At 37.7% G+C, this 17,980-nt stretch overlaps 1 protein-coding gene across 5 annotated transcripts in view; it reads left to right on the top strand.

The window, feature by feature from the left end:
• The window catches only part of ate1 (arginyltransferase 1), an 82,343-nt gene extending 69,322 nt beyond the window's left edge, over window positions 1-13,021 (top strand). For all 5 annotated transcript variants that reach the window (XM_079854615.1, XM_079854614.1, XM_079854616.1 and 2 more), the window contains one exon: window positions 12,132-13,021. In XM_079854615.1, coding sequence (XP_079710741.1) covers window positions 12,132-12,310 — 179 coding nt within the window. In that variant the 3' untranslated portion in view covers window positions 12,311-13,021. The remainder of the gene's footprint in view (window positions 1-12,131) is intronic.
• The last annotated feature ends 4,959 nt before the right edge of the window (window positions 13,022-17,980 follow it).

The raw sequence follows: 17,980 nt of genomic DNA, 5'->3' as shown, positions 1-17,980 counted from the left end.
TAGGGGCCAACTGTAAAATCAATATGTAACAGCAGTTCCCATGTCTGTAATTGCACAATAAACGTCATTTGTGTCAGCTTAATTACGGTAGCCATTCGCTCCTTGGATGCCATTGCTTTGGAGCTCAATTTGTAAACCGTCAAGTGTGTTTATAGATTTCAGTTCTGTGAACTAAAGGAGGGGTGCATTGGTCCTGCGTTTTGTGTGTTGAAATAACAGGACTGGATCCAGGCATGGAGAACATCCAGGATTCTGTTGCGGCAGTCAAGCGGGTCAGTGCTGTGGTCTCGGCCCAGAACTCTGGGGTTGATGACGATGATAATAATAATAATAATGTCAGTACCGACAAGTAGACGCCATGCTTGGGCCAAAGAGGGAGGGTGAGGCGCTGATGAACAAAAGAACTCTTCTTATTTTTCTCTGCTTTTTCGTTTTTTGTTTCTCTTTGCCCAACTTTTATGTACACTAGCAGTAAAATGTTTAGACACACCTCAGTGTTTATTAGTACTGTTTTTCTCATTTTAGAATAATAGTAAAGTCTTGAACACCATGAAATAACACCAATGGAAGCCAAAATAATGCAATCTGTCTCATATTTGAACTGCACATTTACTGGCATTCATCAACCAACTTCATGAAATGCATCCTGGGATGCTTTTTAGACTATATTGAAAGAGGAACATATACTGGACATTTTTGTATGGTGTTTCCTTCGCTGTCCGCTCCAAACATCCATTTAAAATATTGTTTAATACAGAAATTCGAACATAGGAAGGATTTGTATTTGTTTACAAAACCATCAAAAGGTTTTCAAAATCAGTTATCAGTTGAAATCAGTATTATCACTTGTAGTTCATTTAGTTTTTACTGTTTCTTGTGCTTAATTAAATTGTTTTGATTGTGAAAAGTGGGCGTTACAGTACATACCAGAATGGAGTCAAGTGGTTGGAGAAATTGAGACATATCTAAAAACAAGATATGTTTTTTTACTTTGAACAAACTGCACAGATGAATCGTCTACATAACCTATTTACTGCCTTAATACACATTTCTGGTCTTAAGTAAGAACATTTATGACGTATATAGTATGCCTTCTTCAATCCTATGGAATCTTTGCCCACAGAACTTCTTTGTGTAAATTGTTTGTTTGATAAATATTTTGCCTAATTTGATTATTCACCTATCAGCATAAGCATAACTCGTTCCGCAGAATTCCTTTTCCACTACCAGGAAATGTTGGGCGAAAATTTAATCTAAACTTGTTTTTGACAGTGTTATTAAATTGAAAAGTGTGTCTCACTTGTAGCACAGAGAACACATTGCTGATGTACTTCTGTAATTTGAGAGTCTCCGTTGTTTATATTGCCCAGTTAAATCAGGATGTGCCACTGGAGCCCACAGCAGAGGTGTGCTGACGTGAGTCTCTGCGCAAAGATCACACAGATAGTTTCTCACTATTTAAAGAACATGGTTTATAGAGGCGTATCTGTTATTCTGTCAACATTGTGAATTCATATTTAATGCTGGGTGATACAGGCAGATAAAGGAAGGATTGCTTTTAGGATGCCACAGACACGTCCACCCCGGACAGACAACAGTGCATTTATTTTTCCTTCTCGTCGTGATCTTTATCCAGCCATACCCTCATGTGTTTTTAATGTCAGACGTCCCTCTTCACCCAAAAATGATAATCCTGTCATTATTTACTCACCCTCATATCATTCCAAACCTGTATGGTGTTATTTCTACAAAACAAAACAAAAAATAGTAATAAAAAAAACAAAACATATACACTACTGTTCAAGTTTGTGGTCAGTAAGATTTTTTTAATGTGAAAGAAATCTCTTATTTTCACCAGGGCTGCATTTATTTGATCAAAAATACAGTAAAAACAGTTATTACAATTTAAAGTTTTATTGAAAAATCTAATTTATACCTGACTGTGGTGGCAAAGCTGAAAGTTTCCAATTTGCTGCTCAGGAAATGTTTCCTATTATTATCAATGTGGAAAACGATCGAGCTGCTTAATATTTTTGTAGAAGTTGTGATGAAATGTTTCTGGATTATTTAAAAGAAAGTTATTAAAAAAAACAGCTTTTATTTGAAAAATACTTTTGTTTGTTACAATTTAAAATGACTGTAAGTTTGGATCAATTTAATACTAAATATTCACCAAGCATGCAACAAATAAGTATTAATTTATTTAAAAAAATAAATAAAAATTAATTACTTTTAACAAGTTTTTCATACTTAATGTTGCTCCGCAGTCACTGGTCATTTTGACAAATGTGAACATTCATAAACATTAAAAAAAAATAATAATCTGGGTTTGGAACTACATGAGCAACATAATTTTTCATTTATGGGTGAATTTTTCCCTATAAGGAACAATAGCAGTTCTTTCAGAAATTGATCTCACCCGTCTGATCATGGCTGTAAACACACTTCCCTTCATCAGGTTCATTTGTCTTCACATTTGACCCTGTCGGCCCTGTAAACACACTGGGGCAAGTGCAAGTGTGCCTGTACTTCTCTTGTGTGTAAATATTTAAGTTATAGCTGAGCGTTTGGATGTTTAAATGGAGTGAGGGTTGAGGTAAGGGTCAAGGAGAGATTACGTTCACGGTCAGCAGATCCTCACAGCAATGTGTGGCGTTTGAACTCGTCTCTGAAGCCGCTGATGAAGAGGGTGTAAGAACTCTATGATCCTCATGGAATTGTCATGGAAGTGAGTGATACCGTTTCCGTTTGGACAGGAAATTTAGTACTAAGTAGAGTGGCACAATTCTTGATAAATTGAGAATAACTTTTTTTTTATTTTTTTTTTTATTGAGATCACGATTCTGAATGGACAACTAAACAAAATAACATGTAATTTACCAGAGGTTTTGAAAAAATGTTGGTTGCGTCAGTCGTTTTAAAAATATTAATCAATTAAGAGTCAGTTTGAATGAATGATTCAATGACTCGCCTATAAAGACTTCACTTGTTTCGTCACTGGATTAATCAGCATTTTTGAATGAATCTCTTGAGTGAATGATTGAATGTCAAAAACATTAAGTCACTTGTCGCCACCTACTGGTGTAACAATGTAATTGATATAGTCTTTATTTGAAGTGTCAAGTTACTTTCGAAAGGTGATTAGTCTATTTTGACCATTTGCCTGGTTAGGACACACGTTAGGATGACCGTTTTCTAAATCAAAAATGCAACAGTTATATAAGTCAAGTCTATAAATTATATACAGTAGTTAAGGAAAATTATTTTAATATCGGAATATCTTAATATTTTAATATCTTTTTTTTTTCTTTTTTTTTTTGAGTGAATGATGCCAATAAGAATGACCTCATTGCAGTCCTTATAGCTTCCCACACATTTCGTACTGGTTTTGATTGCAGAGCTTGGGAGGCCCTTGGTCTTGTTTGACCTACCTCCGTGCTGACTGGCAACCAGACACGGGCCTTCATTTCCCCCAGTGTTTTTAAACCGTTCTTGTGGTGCCTCCAGTCCTACATGACCTGTTGTTCTTGGCCTGACAAACCAACTATTTCAGGCCTGTTTCTCAGCAGAGCTCAAGGCCAGCGGTCTGACGGTTGGTTACAAGGTCGATGTTTAGATTCTAGCGAAACCACATTGGAGCCACATTAGGAAACTAATGTAGAAATGTCTGCGTTATAAACTACATGCCCTCTTTCGAAAACTGAGAGAAATATGATGCTTTTTATTAATAGTTTATTCGGAACTATGAAATTGTCCTAAGCTAAGGTTAAGCTCACCCTGTTTAAGAGAGAAAATGATGGACGAATTCTCACCCTCATGTTGTTTCAAACCTACACTCTCAGAAAAAAAGGTACAAAAGCTGTCACTGGGACAGCACCCTTCAAAATGGTTCTAATATGTACCATTTAGGTGCTAATATGTACACGTTTGGTACCAATATGTACCTTTGAGGGACTTAAATGCACTCTTTAGGTACAAAGGTGTACCTTTTGAAAAGGTACCGCCACAGTGACAGCTTTTGTACCTTTTTTTCTGAGAGTATATATTGACATTCTTCTGTAGAACATAAAAGAAGATATTTTAGTAAATGTTTTTTTTTTTTTTTGGACATACAATGGAAGTCATTGGGTTCCAGTGTTGCTTGGTTCCTAACATCTTCACAATATCTTTTTGTATGTTCCAAGTCAAGTCAATTCAAGTCACCTTTATTTATATAGTGCTTTTTACAATACAGATTGTATCAAAGCAGCTTCACAGTGATAGCATGAAAATAATACAACAAAGTTTGTTTCTGGAAGAAAATTGTGTCATGGTCCACCTTAAGTAAGGCAGATCAATAATATTGTTGAATATTAAATGTCCCCAACTAAGCAAGCCAAAGGCAACACACAAAAAAGTAATCTTTCACAGTGAAGTCACATTTACTTTCTTTTGTGGAAACAGGTTTAGATGATGATGTGAGAGTAATTAAATAATATTTTATTTTGTATTTAAATGTCATTTGTGCATGAGCATTTTCAAACTTGGCCACATCAAGATGTGAAACGCCAAGTTTGATGTCATTGGCACTAAACATTGTTTCTCGTGTCTCATAACAATTACAATGATTTTAAATGACTTTATTTAAAAAGATTTGTTTTAACACTAGAACGGCCATGGCGGTCATTTTGACCGTTTTGAATTTTATATCTGCAATAACTTTGTTGAAAAAATAAATACAATCCTGCTGGTACCTGACTTTTCCTAAAAGTGTCTGTATTTTCATTTAAAATGTTTTTCATATAAATTACACATAAGGCAAAAAAACAAATGAACATATTTACCTATTTCGGCCATAGACGGTCATATTGACCGCACGGAATTTCGCGGTATTATTATAGGCTTTACCAATATACACAACAATAAAATGTGGTTAAAAATACACTAAACATATTCAACAACAAATCATTTAAATGTAATGATATTCAGAACAGAACAAGAATGAAAAAATAACTATAAACAAGCCAAAATGAAATGCGTTAAGCGAAAGTGAAAGTAAGCGGCGTTAGGCTCACGTAACTTTCTAATTAGAATGTTTCAACATTTGCGATGTATTTGGATGGTAAACTATTTCTTTATTATAGGCTTTGTACTTCACTCACGTTCCAATATCGACGGAAAAAATCATCCTCTTCACATGCGCAAAATGGTACGAATTGTAGGCTAGGCTACAAACAGAGCAGTGGAATTTTTATGTTAGGTTGACTATTTTATTATTATATTTTATTGTGGCTATAATGAACAGGCTGCAATGTCAAGATTGCAATACTGGAATATGGTGTGTGTGTGTGTGTGTGTGTGTGTGTGTGTGTGTGTGTGTGTGTGTGTGTGTGTGTGTGTCGGCGGGCGCGGACGCGGACGCGATCGAACTGTGTAAACAAATATGGGCTACTCTGTCATTTTGTTCAGGACATCTACGGATATTATTTATTTATAAATGTATAATTAAACTTGTTTAAATGTACAGTTTGGTGTTGTTTTGTTTTTTAAAGACATATTAATACAATAAATGCATTAATCTCTCAATTGGGTATTTATCATTAAAGATATAGAGTTTGGAATATAGCGGTTAAAATGACCGCTTGCGGCAGTTCTAGTAGTTATGGAATTCTGGCAGTTCTATTCTTCTCCTTTTTTTTTTTTTTTTTTTTTTTAAGATTTTAAATAAATTAGCATTTTCCGGTCAATTGTTAGTTGAATTTTTCATTGTCATCTACACAAAGCAGTATGAATCTAACCCCCCCAAAAAACCACATGGTTTGCGGTTCAGACTAGTTCTTCTCGTTGTAGTTATATGTGATTCTAGTCCTGGTGACCTATCTGACATAATGTATATTTGTACTGAACTAACAGACCTTTATTGATTGATTAAATTAGGTGTGTGAGTTCAGAGTTGAAACAAAAACATTCTGCCAGACACTACAGAGTCATGGCAATGAATGATCAATCCAGAGGAGGAAGCTCATTTTAATGAGGTGCTTGTGGAGCACGTTTACTCTCATACTGTTGAACTCTTCAATCCTGATGAGGTCAATCTGGCTGTGGGGACTGGATTGTGTTTTTCTGGCAACATCCAGTGACAGAGTACCAAACTGACCTCATGAGCTTCTCCTGACTGACAGGATTCAGGTCATTTTAGAAGAATTATATTTACAGTGCGAGATGAGTGCCACAAAATTGTTGTGAAAATTTTGGCTTGTTTACACTGCTACATTCAACAGATTTGTTTTTCAGATTTGATCTTAAGGACTGATAGTCTAGGCTAAATCTACGGCGCCATTGCAAAATAAACTAAATCGTGTGATATGTGAGTTTGAGTTCTGAATTAAATGTGATGAGGAAAAAAACAAATAATTTTTTACTGTGTTGTATTCGCTGCCAACACACAAAGCCATCAGTTTGAATTAGTCCAACAAATTATTTGCTGAATCTGTCAGAGCTGTTACTGGATTAATGTTACTCACTGATTGAGTGGATATTTATATCATAATGTATAGTTAAAGATATAGTACATACGCACAGAAAAGTTGAATTAAACATAGTTCTGTAGGAAACTTCTGCAGTTGCTCCAGACCTCCTCCTCTTTCCCTTCGAGGAGCGTGCCGGGGTGTCAGCCCGACTCTCATTCCAGAGAAAGTCCGATCTATCACCTTTGACCTCTGACCCCGGGATAGATCTGGCCCTAAAGCAGCGTGTCGGTGAACCTCCGGTGCGGCTGATTGAGAAAGTCTGATGCCGCTTGACAGGAGTGTTAATCGAGTCAAAGGATGGATGAATGGAGTAAGAATGGGTCGGGGGAAGGAGTGTTTATATACAGAGCGGATGTTTGGATTGACTGAAAAGAGCCCAACTGTCGTGACGGCTCTGTACAGTGTTATTGTTGTGCTTAATTGAGCAGCTAAAAGCTTTCATTCTGAAATGTTTATTGCTGTTTGATATCTCGACACCGTTTTCTTTTTCTTTTACTTTCCTTTAAATGAGTCTTTTGTCTTTGCTAAATGTCAAAAAATGTACAGAACCACGATGTTTACATATAAATTCATTAAAAAACGTTTATTGGTCATACCGTTTCAAATTGATAACGTTTAATTTGTGATTCATTGAAACAATCGCACAGTGAGTCATTTGTTCGTGAATCAGACTACTCTTGTCATGCTGTATGTTTGTTTTTGTATGCAGCCAGTGAAGACAACAATATATTCCAATACTTAATCTCATAAAATTGTGTTAAATACAGATTATTTTGCTGTAGATTCATAGCTAGTGTAACGGAGCCCAGCTAGTGAGAGCTATGCAGGTAAACCTCACTCCCCTGATCTCAAGAGGCGCACTAGCGACTGCGACCTTATTAGCGCGCGCCTCCTATGCCAGTGACCCGGGTTCGAGGCCTGCACAGAGCGGGGCCAGTAGGACCTGAGGGGTTACACTAGATCCCATTTAGTATAGATGACCTCACCCACAGGGTACCTCTGAATTTTTTTCTTTAGTAAAGTATGCCCACTTGAGATGCATAATACCATGCTGAGCATACATTCTACCGCATTTTAGACACATTCACTTGGGTTGTCTCTTTAAAATGCTAATGTATTACGCAACCCTTTTACCCTGGAGTACCACAGCCCTTAGTTCTGTATTCAAGGTATCACATTTGTGCTGATTTAGAATTTTGACTTGCACTTGAATTTTAAACTTAAAAGCTTATTTTATTCAAGGAGCTACAGTTTGCAAGCAAAAAAAAAGTGCCAGTGGATGAATAAATAAAGATATGCTGTATAAAAGCATAAAGTAAGCTTTCATTTTCCTCTAACGGGGTAGTTGCAGTACCTTACTGGGACAGAACCCGAGTATTGAGCGCCTGAAGGGGTTTTCCAGGGAATGTTTTTTCTTCTTTTTGAGTGGAAATAATAAAGCTCTCAGTGTTTGGTTTGGGGGTGTAGGCAGGGACTTCATACGGTTATGAGAGAACGTCCAGAACTTGCTGTTCACGGGTCTCGTCTGCTCTTCATTTATCATAATTTATTGGATGTAGTATGATGGACTGCCAGCTACCTCTCTTTTTCCTCTCTCCATTTTTTTTTCCTCTTGCGCACTCTTTTACTGTCTGTCTTCTTTGCACTCGATTTATCCTGCTTTATCTGTCTGCACACAGCTATCATTTACAGTCTGGAGTAACTAGCAAATTTCTCCATTGCAGACCAGGATCAGGACAAATCAGATACAGAACATATAGATATTCATACATTTGCAAGGCCTCTTCAGCTACAGAGACCTCAACATGCATTTTGACATTTAAAAAGGTCTGAATTTCATTGCATCAGACAACAAAATATTATATATTAATATATTATTTCATTTATTTGAAAGAAAGATGCACAAAGATTTTTCAAGGAAACGATAGATGTATCGTTACATAATGCAAATATTCTGACTCTTTGTGATTGAGACATGTTTTGTTTGCAGATGAATTTTTTTAGGTGTTTTTTAAAGGGATAGTTCACTTTGAAATTAAATTTTGGTATGTTTTAGCTTACCTCAAGGGCATCCAAGATGTAGGTGTCTTTTTTTCCGCAGTAGTTTCAATTTTGATATTTTTAGGTCAAACCGTTCTTGTCTGTCAGTCATATAATGCAGGTCTGTGGTCACTATCTCAAAGAGCATGCACAGAGTCCAAATTAAAACAATTCCCCATCGTCCAAATTAAACAATTCCCCATCGTAAGTACACATTGATGGCCTAAGACACGAAACGAGCGGTTTGTGTGAGAAAACGAACAGTATTTATATAGTTTTTACCTCTTGTACACAGCCACTGTTCGTTTTCTCACACAAACCGCTCGTTTCGTGTCTTAGGCCATCAATATCTATCCCCAATATCTACATCTTGGATGCCCTTGAGGTAATCTAAAACATACCAAAATTTAATTTCAAAGTGAACTATCCCTTTAAGTGTTCAATTACTTTCTGGGACCATTGTACACCAAAAGTAAGAGTGCTTCTAATCCATCTTGTTTTTTTGTTTTTGTTTTTTTTCCTCCAACTTCACTGCTTAAAAGAAGATCTTTGCCAATGTGGAATTTACTACTATTTCAGGCTGGTTTATGTTGGTTAGTGTTGCTCTGGTGCTGGACAAATGATCTGGAAGAACACCAGCATCAATAACACAACATATGCAGGTCTTTTCATCAGCGTTCTCTCTTTTTTTTTTATCAGCATGTGAGAACAATGTGGGCACTGTAGTTGTGCTCAAGTTTTATATTTCATTTCTCTTTCACTTCTCTTTTCTCATACCCCTCAATCTCCCACAAAACTCAGGCCAAGTTTGAACAGTGCCTGTGTGGCGGATGGGTTCTACTGGATATATTACAGGGAAACGGTGTAAATTAAACCCCCTATGTGTGTGAAATGATGAGGACTAATTTACATTACCCAGCATCCCCCATGAAATCTCAGTCAGCTGGCTTCCAGATGAGGCGCTTCACAGAGCGAGAGCCATGAGCTGGTGTCAGATCTGTTAATAACAATCATAACTTTCACTAAGAAGAATCGCTAGAGCAATCTATTGTTACTCATCTGTCACTGTTGGCCTGAAGTTTTGCATATCCTTGTGTTTATTTTCTCTTCTGTTTCTCCAGCTCTGTTTAAGGCTAGTGGCCTATAGTTTGTATATTTCTGTCACTTTTTGTTATGGCAAAGCACATTTGCAATATTCTGTTATTTTCTCAGCACTTTCTGCCTTTATATAAATGTATGGCACTACCAGATATATACACATAGATGCCTCATTAGCGGCTATCTCTATGGGCCGCTATATGAAAGCTGTCCGCCATATTGGAATGGATTGGAACAATGTTGTGGCATCTTGGAAAACTCATTGATTTTTACTCCGAGTGCACGCTCCCGAGTGACTGAAATGTTGATCACTCCAAGATGGCGGACTCGTTGACATGTCTGAAGCGGTCAAATGTGGTATCTATGTACACATATCAAAGTCCCTTTAAGGCAAGTCATTTCACTCAGCGGTCATCTCTGAAACATCTCGGGCAGCTCTTTCAGTCATGCAAGTACAGCTCCTATCTCTTTGAGTGGGGAAACATCAAATTCTCCAAAGCTGTTCACCAAACTTTTCATATTTGTATTCACCAATTAAGTCTGAAAATAACTGTCTCATACATTTTGTTTCTTATGCTCACATGGCATTAAAAAAAGCTTATTTTTCAGACTAGACCAGCTAATGCGCACCAGCGGAGCTTCTAACGCAAGCTGCAGTGACACAATGACTTTATCAATCGCCGATTGGCTCTTTTATTTAGAAGGCGGGGCTTACTCCGCACATATTGCGCGTTGCACTTTCTCTCATTCATAATTAATATGTATTGTATATATTTGTATATCTTTGTCTCTATGATTGCAATATTCAAAACTTTGCTTTTTCAGTTAAAAATGACGTTGAGTTGACGTTGTAATTCTTCAATTGGGTTAGTCAGCCTGGCCTAGAAAGTTTATTCTCCCCTTTTTAACCTCCCGCTGCCTTGGAGGGCCATTTTCAGGCTTCTACAAATGACTGCATTCTTTTTTTGCAGCAATTCTTGTTTTAACAGCTCATGGGGGAAGGTGTTGGCTTCTTGACTGAATACGCAATGTGTGTCTGAATTTTGGCTTGCCGGAGTGGAGTGAAGTCCTATAAACAAATGAGAACCGACCAAGCTGTTCCTTCACTGAAGGAGTCATTGTTACACGTCTCTGGCTGCTCTTCTGTGCTCTGAGCCGCTGGTTCTGGAACGATTATGCTTCTATGTTTGTGACGATTGAGGTCAAGCTGTACTAACCCTGGCTGACCTGGTGTTGTTGCCTAAGGGTGGAGAGATAATTTTTCATCATCATACCTGGGTAATTGTTAGTTGGAATCTGCACCTGACCCTCATTTGAACCTTTGAGGTTGAATTAAGACCTTGTGCACTGATGTTTATCCCTCCACCCAGTGACTTAACCACATGTTGTTTCAGTCATGAATGTAAAATTGAAGTAGCTTTGTGTCTTGGTGAGCTGCCTACCTAGTAGTGCTGCACGATTAATCATATCGCAATCGCGATGTCAAGCCTACGCGATTATATGACGCAAAATGCTGCGATTTTATATTAAATAAACAAATTAGCGCTGTTAACGCAATTAACGCAGCATCTGTTCATTTTTGGCATCCTTTGGCTAGTGTTACATGATCCCGCTCTTATTCATGCAAATGCTTTTAAACCATTCATGCGCGATAAGACAAAAAAGAATGCCCTGCCTGTGAATGTCCTGACTGTGACACACAGAGAGACTCACGCTAATATCGTGCGTGCGCACAAAACAGCATGCCAGAATACAGCTCTCTTTCGAGCTTGAACGAACAATAACACACACAATTATGCCAAAATGTCTTTTTGTCGAGTATCTTCATAACATAAGAGTAGTCTTATGATGAACGTGAAGAGTTGTGACTCGTGAGAGAATGAGGCGCGTGTGAGATCCGCGTCTCTGTCAGCAGCGGCTGGTCTTAAAGGGACAGTACACAGTAGCCACTAATTATATCTGTCGCTAAAGTTAATCAAAGAACAAAGGGAACAGAGAAAAACACTGCTCTTGACTAAATAACTTTTTTCTTTAGGCAGATTATCACTAATGGTCTTTGGTGTTTTATGCCCCCAACGTCGCCTTCCAGGCAGCGAAGGGATGGGTAGGTTTAAGGTTGAGGGTAGGGTTAGCTGCCTCTAAGGAGCCATTGGGGGCATAAAACACCATCGAGCATCACTAATCTGTGTGTGCATTTATTTTCCTTGAGAACCAAGCAAGTTGACTCATGAAACCATTTGTTGATTATATCGCAATATTGACCTCAATTATCGCAATATGACATTTTCCCCAAATCGTGCAGCCCTACTACCTAGCCAATATTTTTAGGCAAAAGTGAAAATGTGCATGTTGCGGTTGCTTACCTGTGTGATGCTACATGGTTGTAAGGGTGTTTTGGGTAGTTGCTCATTTGTAATGATCCTGCAGCTCTTTAGTTTCTCAGGATTTGTCTAACTTTTCTCCTCTTTCTGTGTCCTTCTGTAGGGGATGCTCTTGCGCTGAAGGATCTGGGCCGGGCGTTAGTGCTCCACAGGAGGACAGTGATGCCCTACGCGGCCTACGCCCGTAAGCGGAAGGGTTCGAACGACGAGAAAGAAGTGGAGCAATACGCTAGTCTGGTGGGCCAGTCGTGTGTAGAGAGAATTCTCCTCTACAGAGCTTAGAGCCCCTTTAAACCTTACAAGCATCTGTCTGTCTTTCCAAACATGTAAGTGTTTGTACGCTTGTCTGTTTATTGTCTCTCTGATTGTATATTTGTCTGCTGTTCTTCTTGTTTTTGTCATTTTCCTCCCCCTGAAGTATTTTCCCCATCTGTGTGTACTGTTTGCTTTCTTTTTTTGTACTGCAGTGGATTGCTTCGCTCACCCTGTCTTTCGTAATCTCTTTGAACTCTACTTTTGTATTATCTCGCCAGCAGCGCTTTGCAATAATCCCACTCGCACACATGCAACACGCAACGACCTGGCACATATGTTGTCTCACAATGTATCCCAGATATTACTCATTTACAACTCACCAATCACATCTTAACTAGCTATATATAACGAGAATTGATGTGCGACCCTAATTGTCATGTCTGGGTGGTATTTCTAGACTGCGGTTGCCCTGAAACATTTGGCCTTTTGTGACATAATCACTGCTTTCCCAAAGTGTTTAATGTTCCAGATATTTATATTCTTCTAAAGCAACTAATACCATTCAAAGCAGGTGCTATGACACAATGTAGGTTATACAGCAGACAACTTGTTATTGGCTTTGCTGGATAGTTGAATCGATTCATTATCCTGTGGAACAGATTTTTCTTTTCTCACTTTGTCTTTCAGTTGAAGTAACTCGAGTGCTTTTATTTTAATATTATTGTTTTGTTTCAAGTGAAATAAAAAAAATTATATAATAACAACTGGTTTGGTCTCGATTTGTTGAAATTTGTGGGACTCAGCACCATTTTTTTATTGTTGTATTCAAGCCTTATAACGTCTCCTCTGCAGCTGTCTGGGCCAAACTCCAGTCCTCGTTCCTGTGCTTCAGTCAGATCTAAAGACTAACGTGTGAGTGCTGATGCAGAGCTGACTCACGCGCGTCTGGCCGGGGACGGTGTGTTTTGTCTGCAGAACGGGCTCTGTTGAGAAGGGTGGCTGGCCTTGGTGTTGAACCAGGAGCGAGAGCCAGCTGTAGATCGAGGAAACATGCTAAATGAGTCACGAGACTTCAGCAGGAGTCACCTGACATCTGATGCAATTCATTCTGTCTTTGAATAGACACATGAATATAACTCTTAGTCGATAGTCAAAAGTTGAGATTATCTCAGCCTTTTCTGTTCAAGAACAGCCCACTTACACAGAAATAGATTGTTTGACTGACATGTAAAGTGACCAATCACAGTTCCTCTTCTTTTTTTTTCACATGCGGTTTTTAAAAGATGGGTTTATCAGTTTACACTGCCATAATAGGTTTGTGCGGTGTCTTTACATGAGTGGTGTACATTTCTGTCAAGCCAAAAAAATATAATAATATAATAAAATATAATATAATACTTATAAATATATAAGTATTGGTAATTTCACAGATTTTTATGGTCTCTTTCTCACCAAAGCTCCATTTATTTAATCAAAAACAGTAAAAATTGTGTATTTAAAAAAAAAAACCTTTGATCAAAGCTGAATTTTCAGCATCATTACTCCAGTCTTCAGAGTCACATGATCCTTCAGAAATCATTCAAATATGATGATTTGATGCTCAAGAAATATTTATGATTATTATCAATGTTGAAAACAGTTGTGCTGCTTCACATTCTTGTGGAAAACCGTGATGCATTTTATCATTTCAGTATTCTTTGATGAATGGAAAGTTTAAAAAAAAAAAAAAATTATGTAAAGCAACATACAGTAAAACAATGAAAGTTACAAAGAAATAATTTGTAACATTTTAAATGACTTTACTGCAATCAATTTAATGCACCCCTTCTGAATAAAAGTATTAATTTCCTTTAAAAAAAAAATCTTACCCCATACTTTTGAATGGTAGTTTAGTTCTACAGGTCAACATTTAGTTTATCACACAATGACTAATTACATTTAGTCAAGTGTTTGTCGTAAACATGACTTTGTTTCCAGGTAGACTGGTACTATCCTGTACACCTTTAAATCTGGAAGTCTCATCATTGAAGCAAGTGCCGTTTTTCTATGCAGTGTGTATCTGTCGTCTACATGCATAACTATACCATACCATATTATACCATGCCATACATAACTGTGTTTTCTCTTTCTCTTCTAGTCTCTCGGTTCTCTGTTGGCGCTGCCACACTGTGTTAGTGTTTCTGTGCTGTGAATGCGGACTCTGCCAGCGGACTGTAAAAACACCAGGCATCACTTTACCATTATAGAAGATTTGGCTATGATATGTTTAACAGGGCTGTGAGCCACAAGCTATTTGAGATGACTGGCAAAATGATTTAGTTTGTCCTAAATCATCAAGTCCTGCTTTAGCGTCCTCATTAAATCCTATCAGCCTCTCACAGTCACATTATCTCATTAACTGCTTACCATTTCACCATTCAATTTCAATTCGTTTAGATTTTTTCTACCAGTTAAAATTGACTTATTTCATTTGCTCCTTTACAGTAGAAGCCTTTGTTTCTGCAGGATTGTGGATGGATGGTGAAGGATATATCTACGCTGGCATCTAAACTGAACCACATGAAGTAATAAGAGTATCTCATGCAGACATTGGATTCAGACGTGCCTTCATTCCTCTGTATATTGCTTGCAAAGGGATAATTTTGCAGGTTTCGGGACACATCCAAGATCGTTTCCATCCACTGTAATCCACTCCGATGCTGCATTCCGCTTAATCTAGCTTATTTCAGTAGAAGTAAACTCTCTGATATTGTTTAAAGCATGTTCAAACACACAAACTTTGGTAAATCCCCTCTACTGAGCTCATAGTGCACAGTTTAATTTGAAGAAGTTTGGTACCACCGAGCGCCGACCACAGGACCGAAACACTGGTTGCTTTGTGGCACTGGTGAAGATTTTTCTCTGCTCTCAGACTCTCTTCAAGTTTCATGGAATTAACCGCTGGGTTTCCGCACGGATAGGCCACATGAACCAAAGGGAAGCGAAGAAAAGGAAAACGGTAAACATGGAATGAGATGAGAGGATGTAATGTAACCTTCTGCCGTCATCCCACTCAATCCACTGCCATTGGGTTCAATGAATCAGATTATTTAGATGACTTGAGCATGGTGAAGTTAGCTTTCTGTTATTTGAACGGTCTTGGTTAAAGTTTTATATAAAAACTATATTATGATGCTAAGACCATGATATTCTTTGCATTTCTACTCAAATAAAATACTAGCATTTTGCATAAAATACTAGGCGATATAAATGTGGCACTCAAACAGCACTAGTGAACCACTGTATAAAGTTTTGGGTCTTATTTTATTTTATTATATTTTTAAAGAGGTGGTATAATACCCTTTTCACAAGATGTAAAATAAGTCTTTGATGTCCCCAGAGTGTGTGTGTGAAGTTTTAGCTCATAATACCCCACAGATATTTTTATATAGCATGTTAAAATTGTCACTTTTTGAGGGTGAGCAAAAACGCACCGTTTTGTGTCTGTTCCTTTAAATGCAAATGAGCTGCTGCTCCCGGCACAGGGGGCGGAGCTTCAAGAACTTGTGTCATTTTACCTCACACAGACATGCACTGGAAATTTCTAAAACTTTTAGCCTTTTATGTTCAAACCGAAGTCAGACAATGATGAGAGACTCAAGAAGAAGTGACAACATGTAGAAGCAACAGGACATTTCTGAATGGTTAGTTGATGAATTTATGTAGCTTATGTGTAGTTATCTTCTAGTCATTGATTAGCATATTCTGTCTTGATAATCTATAAATTGTGTTCAAGGGGTGGGGTTTATGTAAATTCTAGGGTTGGTGATGTCACTAACCCGGGAGGAATGTGGTGTAGTCTCTACCAGCCGTTTGTTGTAGTCCTTAAAAAGAGATTTCTTAAAAAGCAAATATCTCCCTTTGCTTTGAACTTTGAGCGTCGTAACTTTGCAGAAGTTGTTTATGCTCAAACAGCAACATTACACACTAACTAAAGTTAGAAAAGTGAAATCATAATCAACCACCCCTTTAAAATAAATTAATTTTATGTAACGTAGGTGCATTAAATTGATAAAAAGTGACAGTAAATACATTTAGAATGTTACAAACGATTTCTGTTTCAAAGAAATGTTGTTTTTTAATCAAAATTTACACAAAAATATGAAGCAGCAAAACTGTTAATCAGAAATGTTTCTTGAGCATCAAATCATCATATTAGAGTGATTTCTGAAGGATCATGTGACACTGAAGACTGGAGTAATGATGCTGAAAATACAGCTTTGATCACAGGAATAAATTACATTTTACAATATATTCACATAGAAAACAGATATTTTGAATTGTAATAATATTTCACAATTTTTACAGTATTTTTGATCGAATAAATGCAGACTTGACGAGTACCATAGTATTACCTTCTGTCACTTTCATACCATTTATTTTTGTCTTCCCATCTAATCAAATGTCAGATCTGGGTTGAATCATGGATTTGAAATGTTTCGGCTGTTGGTGCATCAGAATAAACGTGACACACAGGCACGTCCCCTGTCCACATTATCTCTCCTCCGCGCTCCTTTATCTGTCCGTTCAGAGAAGCTTGTTTTCCTCTCCATCTAAACACTCACAATGCCCACCAGTGTGTGTGTTTGTGATACGTACGTGCTCTTTATACATGTTTGTGCTGGCACGGACACAAGAAAGAGTACGAGTGTTTCTTCTCTGGACTCGTATGAGGGCTGTCTCCTGGCAGGAGGGGTCAACTTTCTAATTTTGTGGTTTTATTTTTGTGCCTTTGACTTGTTCTTTTGGATGCATCTTGTTTAGTTTGGCAGCCGGATGAGCGGTGCAACTCTATCAGATATTCTTTATATCGCTCAATCAACTGTGATGATCGCATGGAAGCTTTACGTGAAGTTTGATTCGTTGAAACCATCCATATGTCGTAGTTTCCTAACCTCTCATTCTCTTTGTGTTTTTCATGGCACCGGACGGGCCCTGAGCGGAAGCACAGTGGCCAGAGGAAGATCTGGAGTGTATTGTGAACAGGGGCCCTGGATTAAGTGTACCAGGGCCTAAATGCAGGGCTTTTCTCTGAGGGATTAGGCCTGGGGTCTGTGGGTCTGTGGGACGCCCGCCTTCCCTTTGGCTCTGTCAGGAAAGTTCATCTGCTTTCAACCGTGATGCTTTTGCACGTCCGCTGGCGGCCGTATTATATAATAGTGCCCAACTGCCCATATTATGATCATTTACAAGTTTATAGTTTTATTTCTGGGGTCTGCTAATATAGGGTTTTTCAATCTTTTAGTTGACACAGACCCCCCCATCCTAAAATGTAAAAGTTTCCTGTCTTTTATAAACACCACTGAAAAAAATATTATAAATCTAAAATTAGTTTTTGTTAAGTTACATTATCTGCTCGTCTACTCACTATAGTAATGTATAGTGAAATGTATTATTTATTTATTTATTTATATTAATAAATATATAAACCATTTTTTTATTATCATCCTAATTATTTAATTTTCTTGATTTTTCCACTGACCCCCTGTCACTCCCTATTTTTACTGAAACGCTGTTTTAGTTCCTGTCTTTTTAAAGCCCGCCTTTCCAAAAAGCCCAGTCTTCTCTGATTGGTCAGCTGGCCCAGTCTTTTGTGATTGGTCAACCGCTTAGAGCATGTGTCAGAAATGTAACAGCTGTAAACAGTATTGTTTCTAT

The sequence above is a fragment of the Squalius cephalus genome, assembly GCF_949319135.1.
Source record: "Squalius cephalus genome assembly, chromosome: 21".
NCBI lineage: Eukaryota > Metazoa > Chordata > Actinopteri > Cypriniformes > Leuciscidae > Squalius > Squalius cephalus.
Note: the sequence above shows the minus strand (reverse complement) of the source record. Positions and strands in the feature narration are given on the sequence as shown.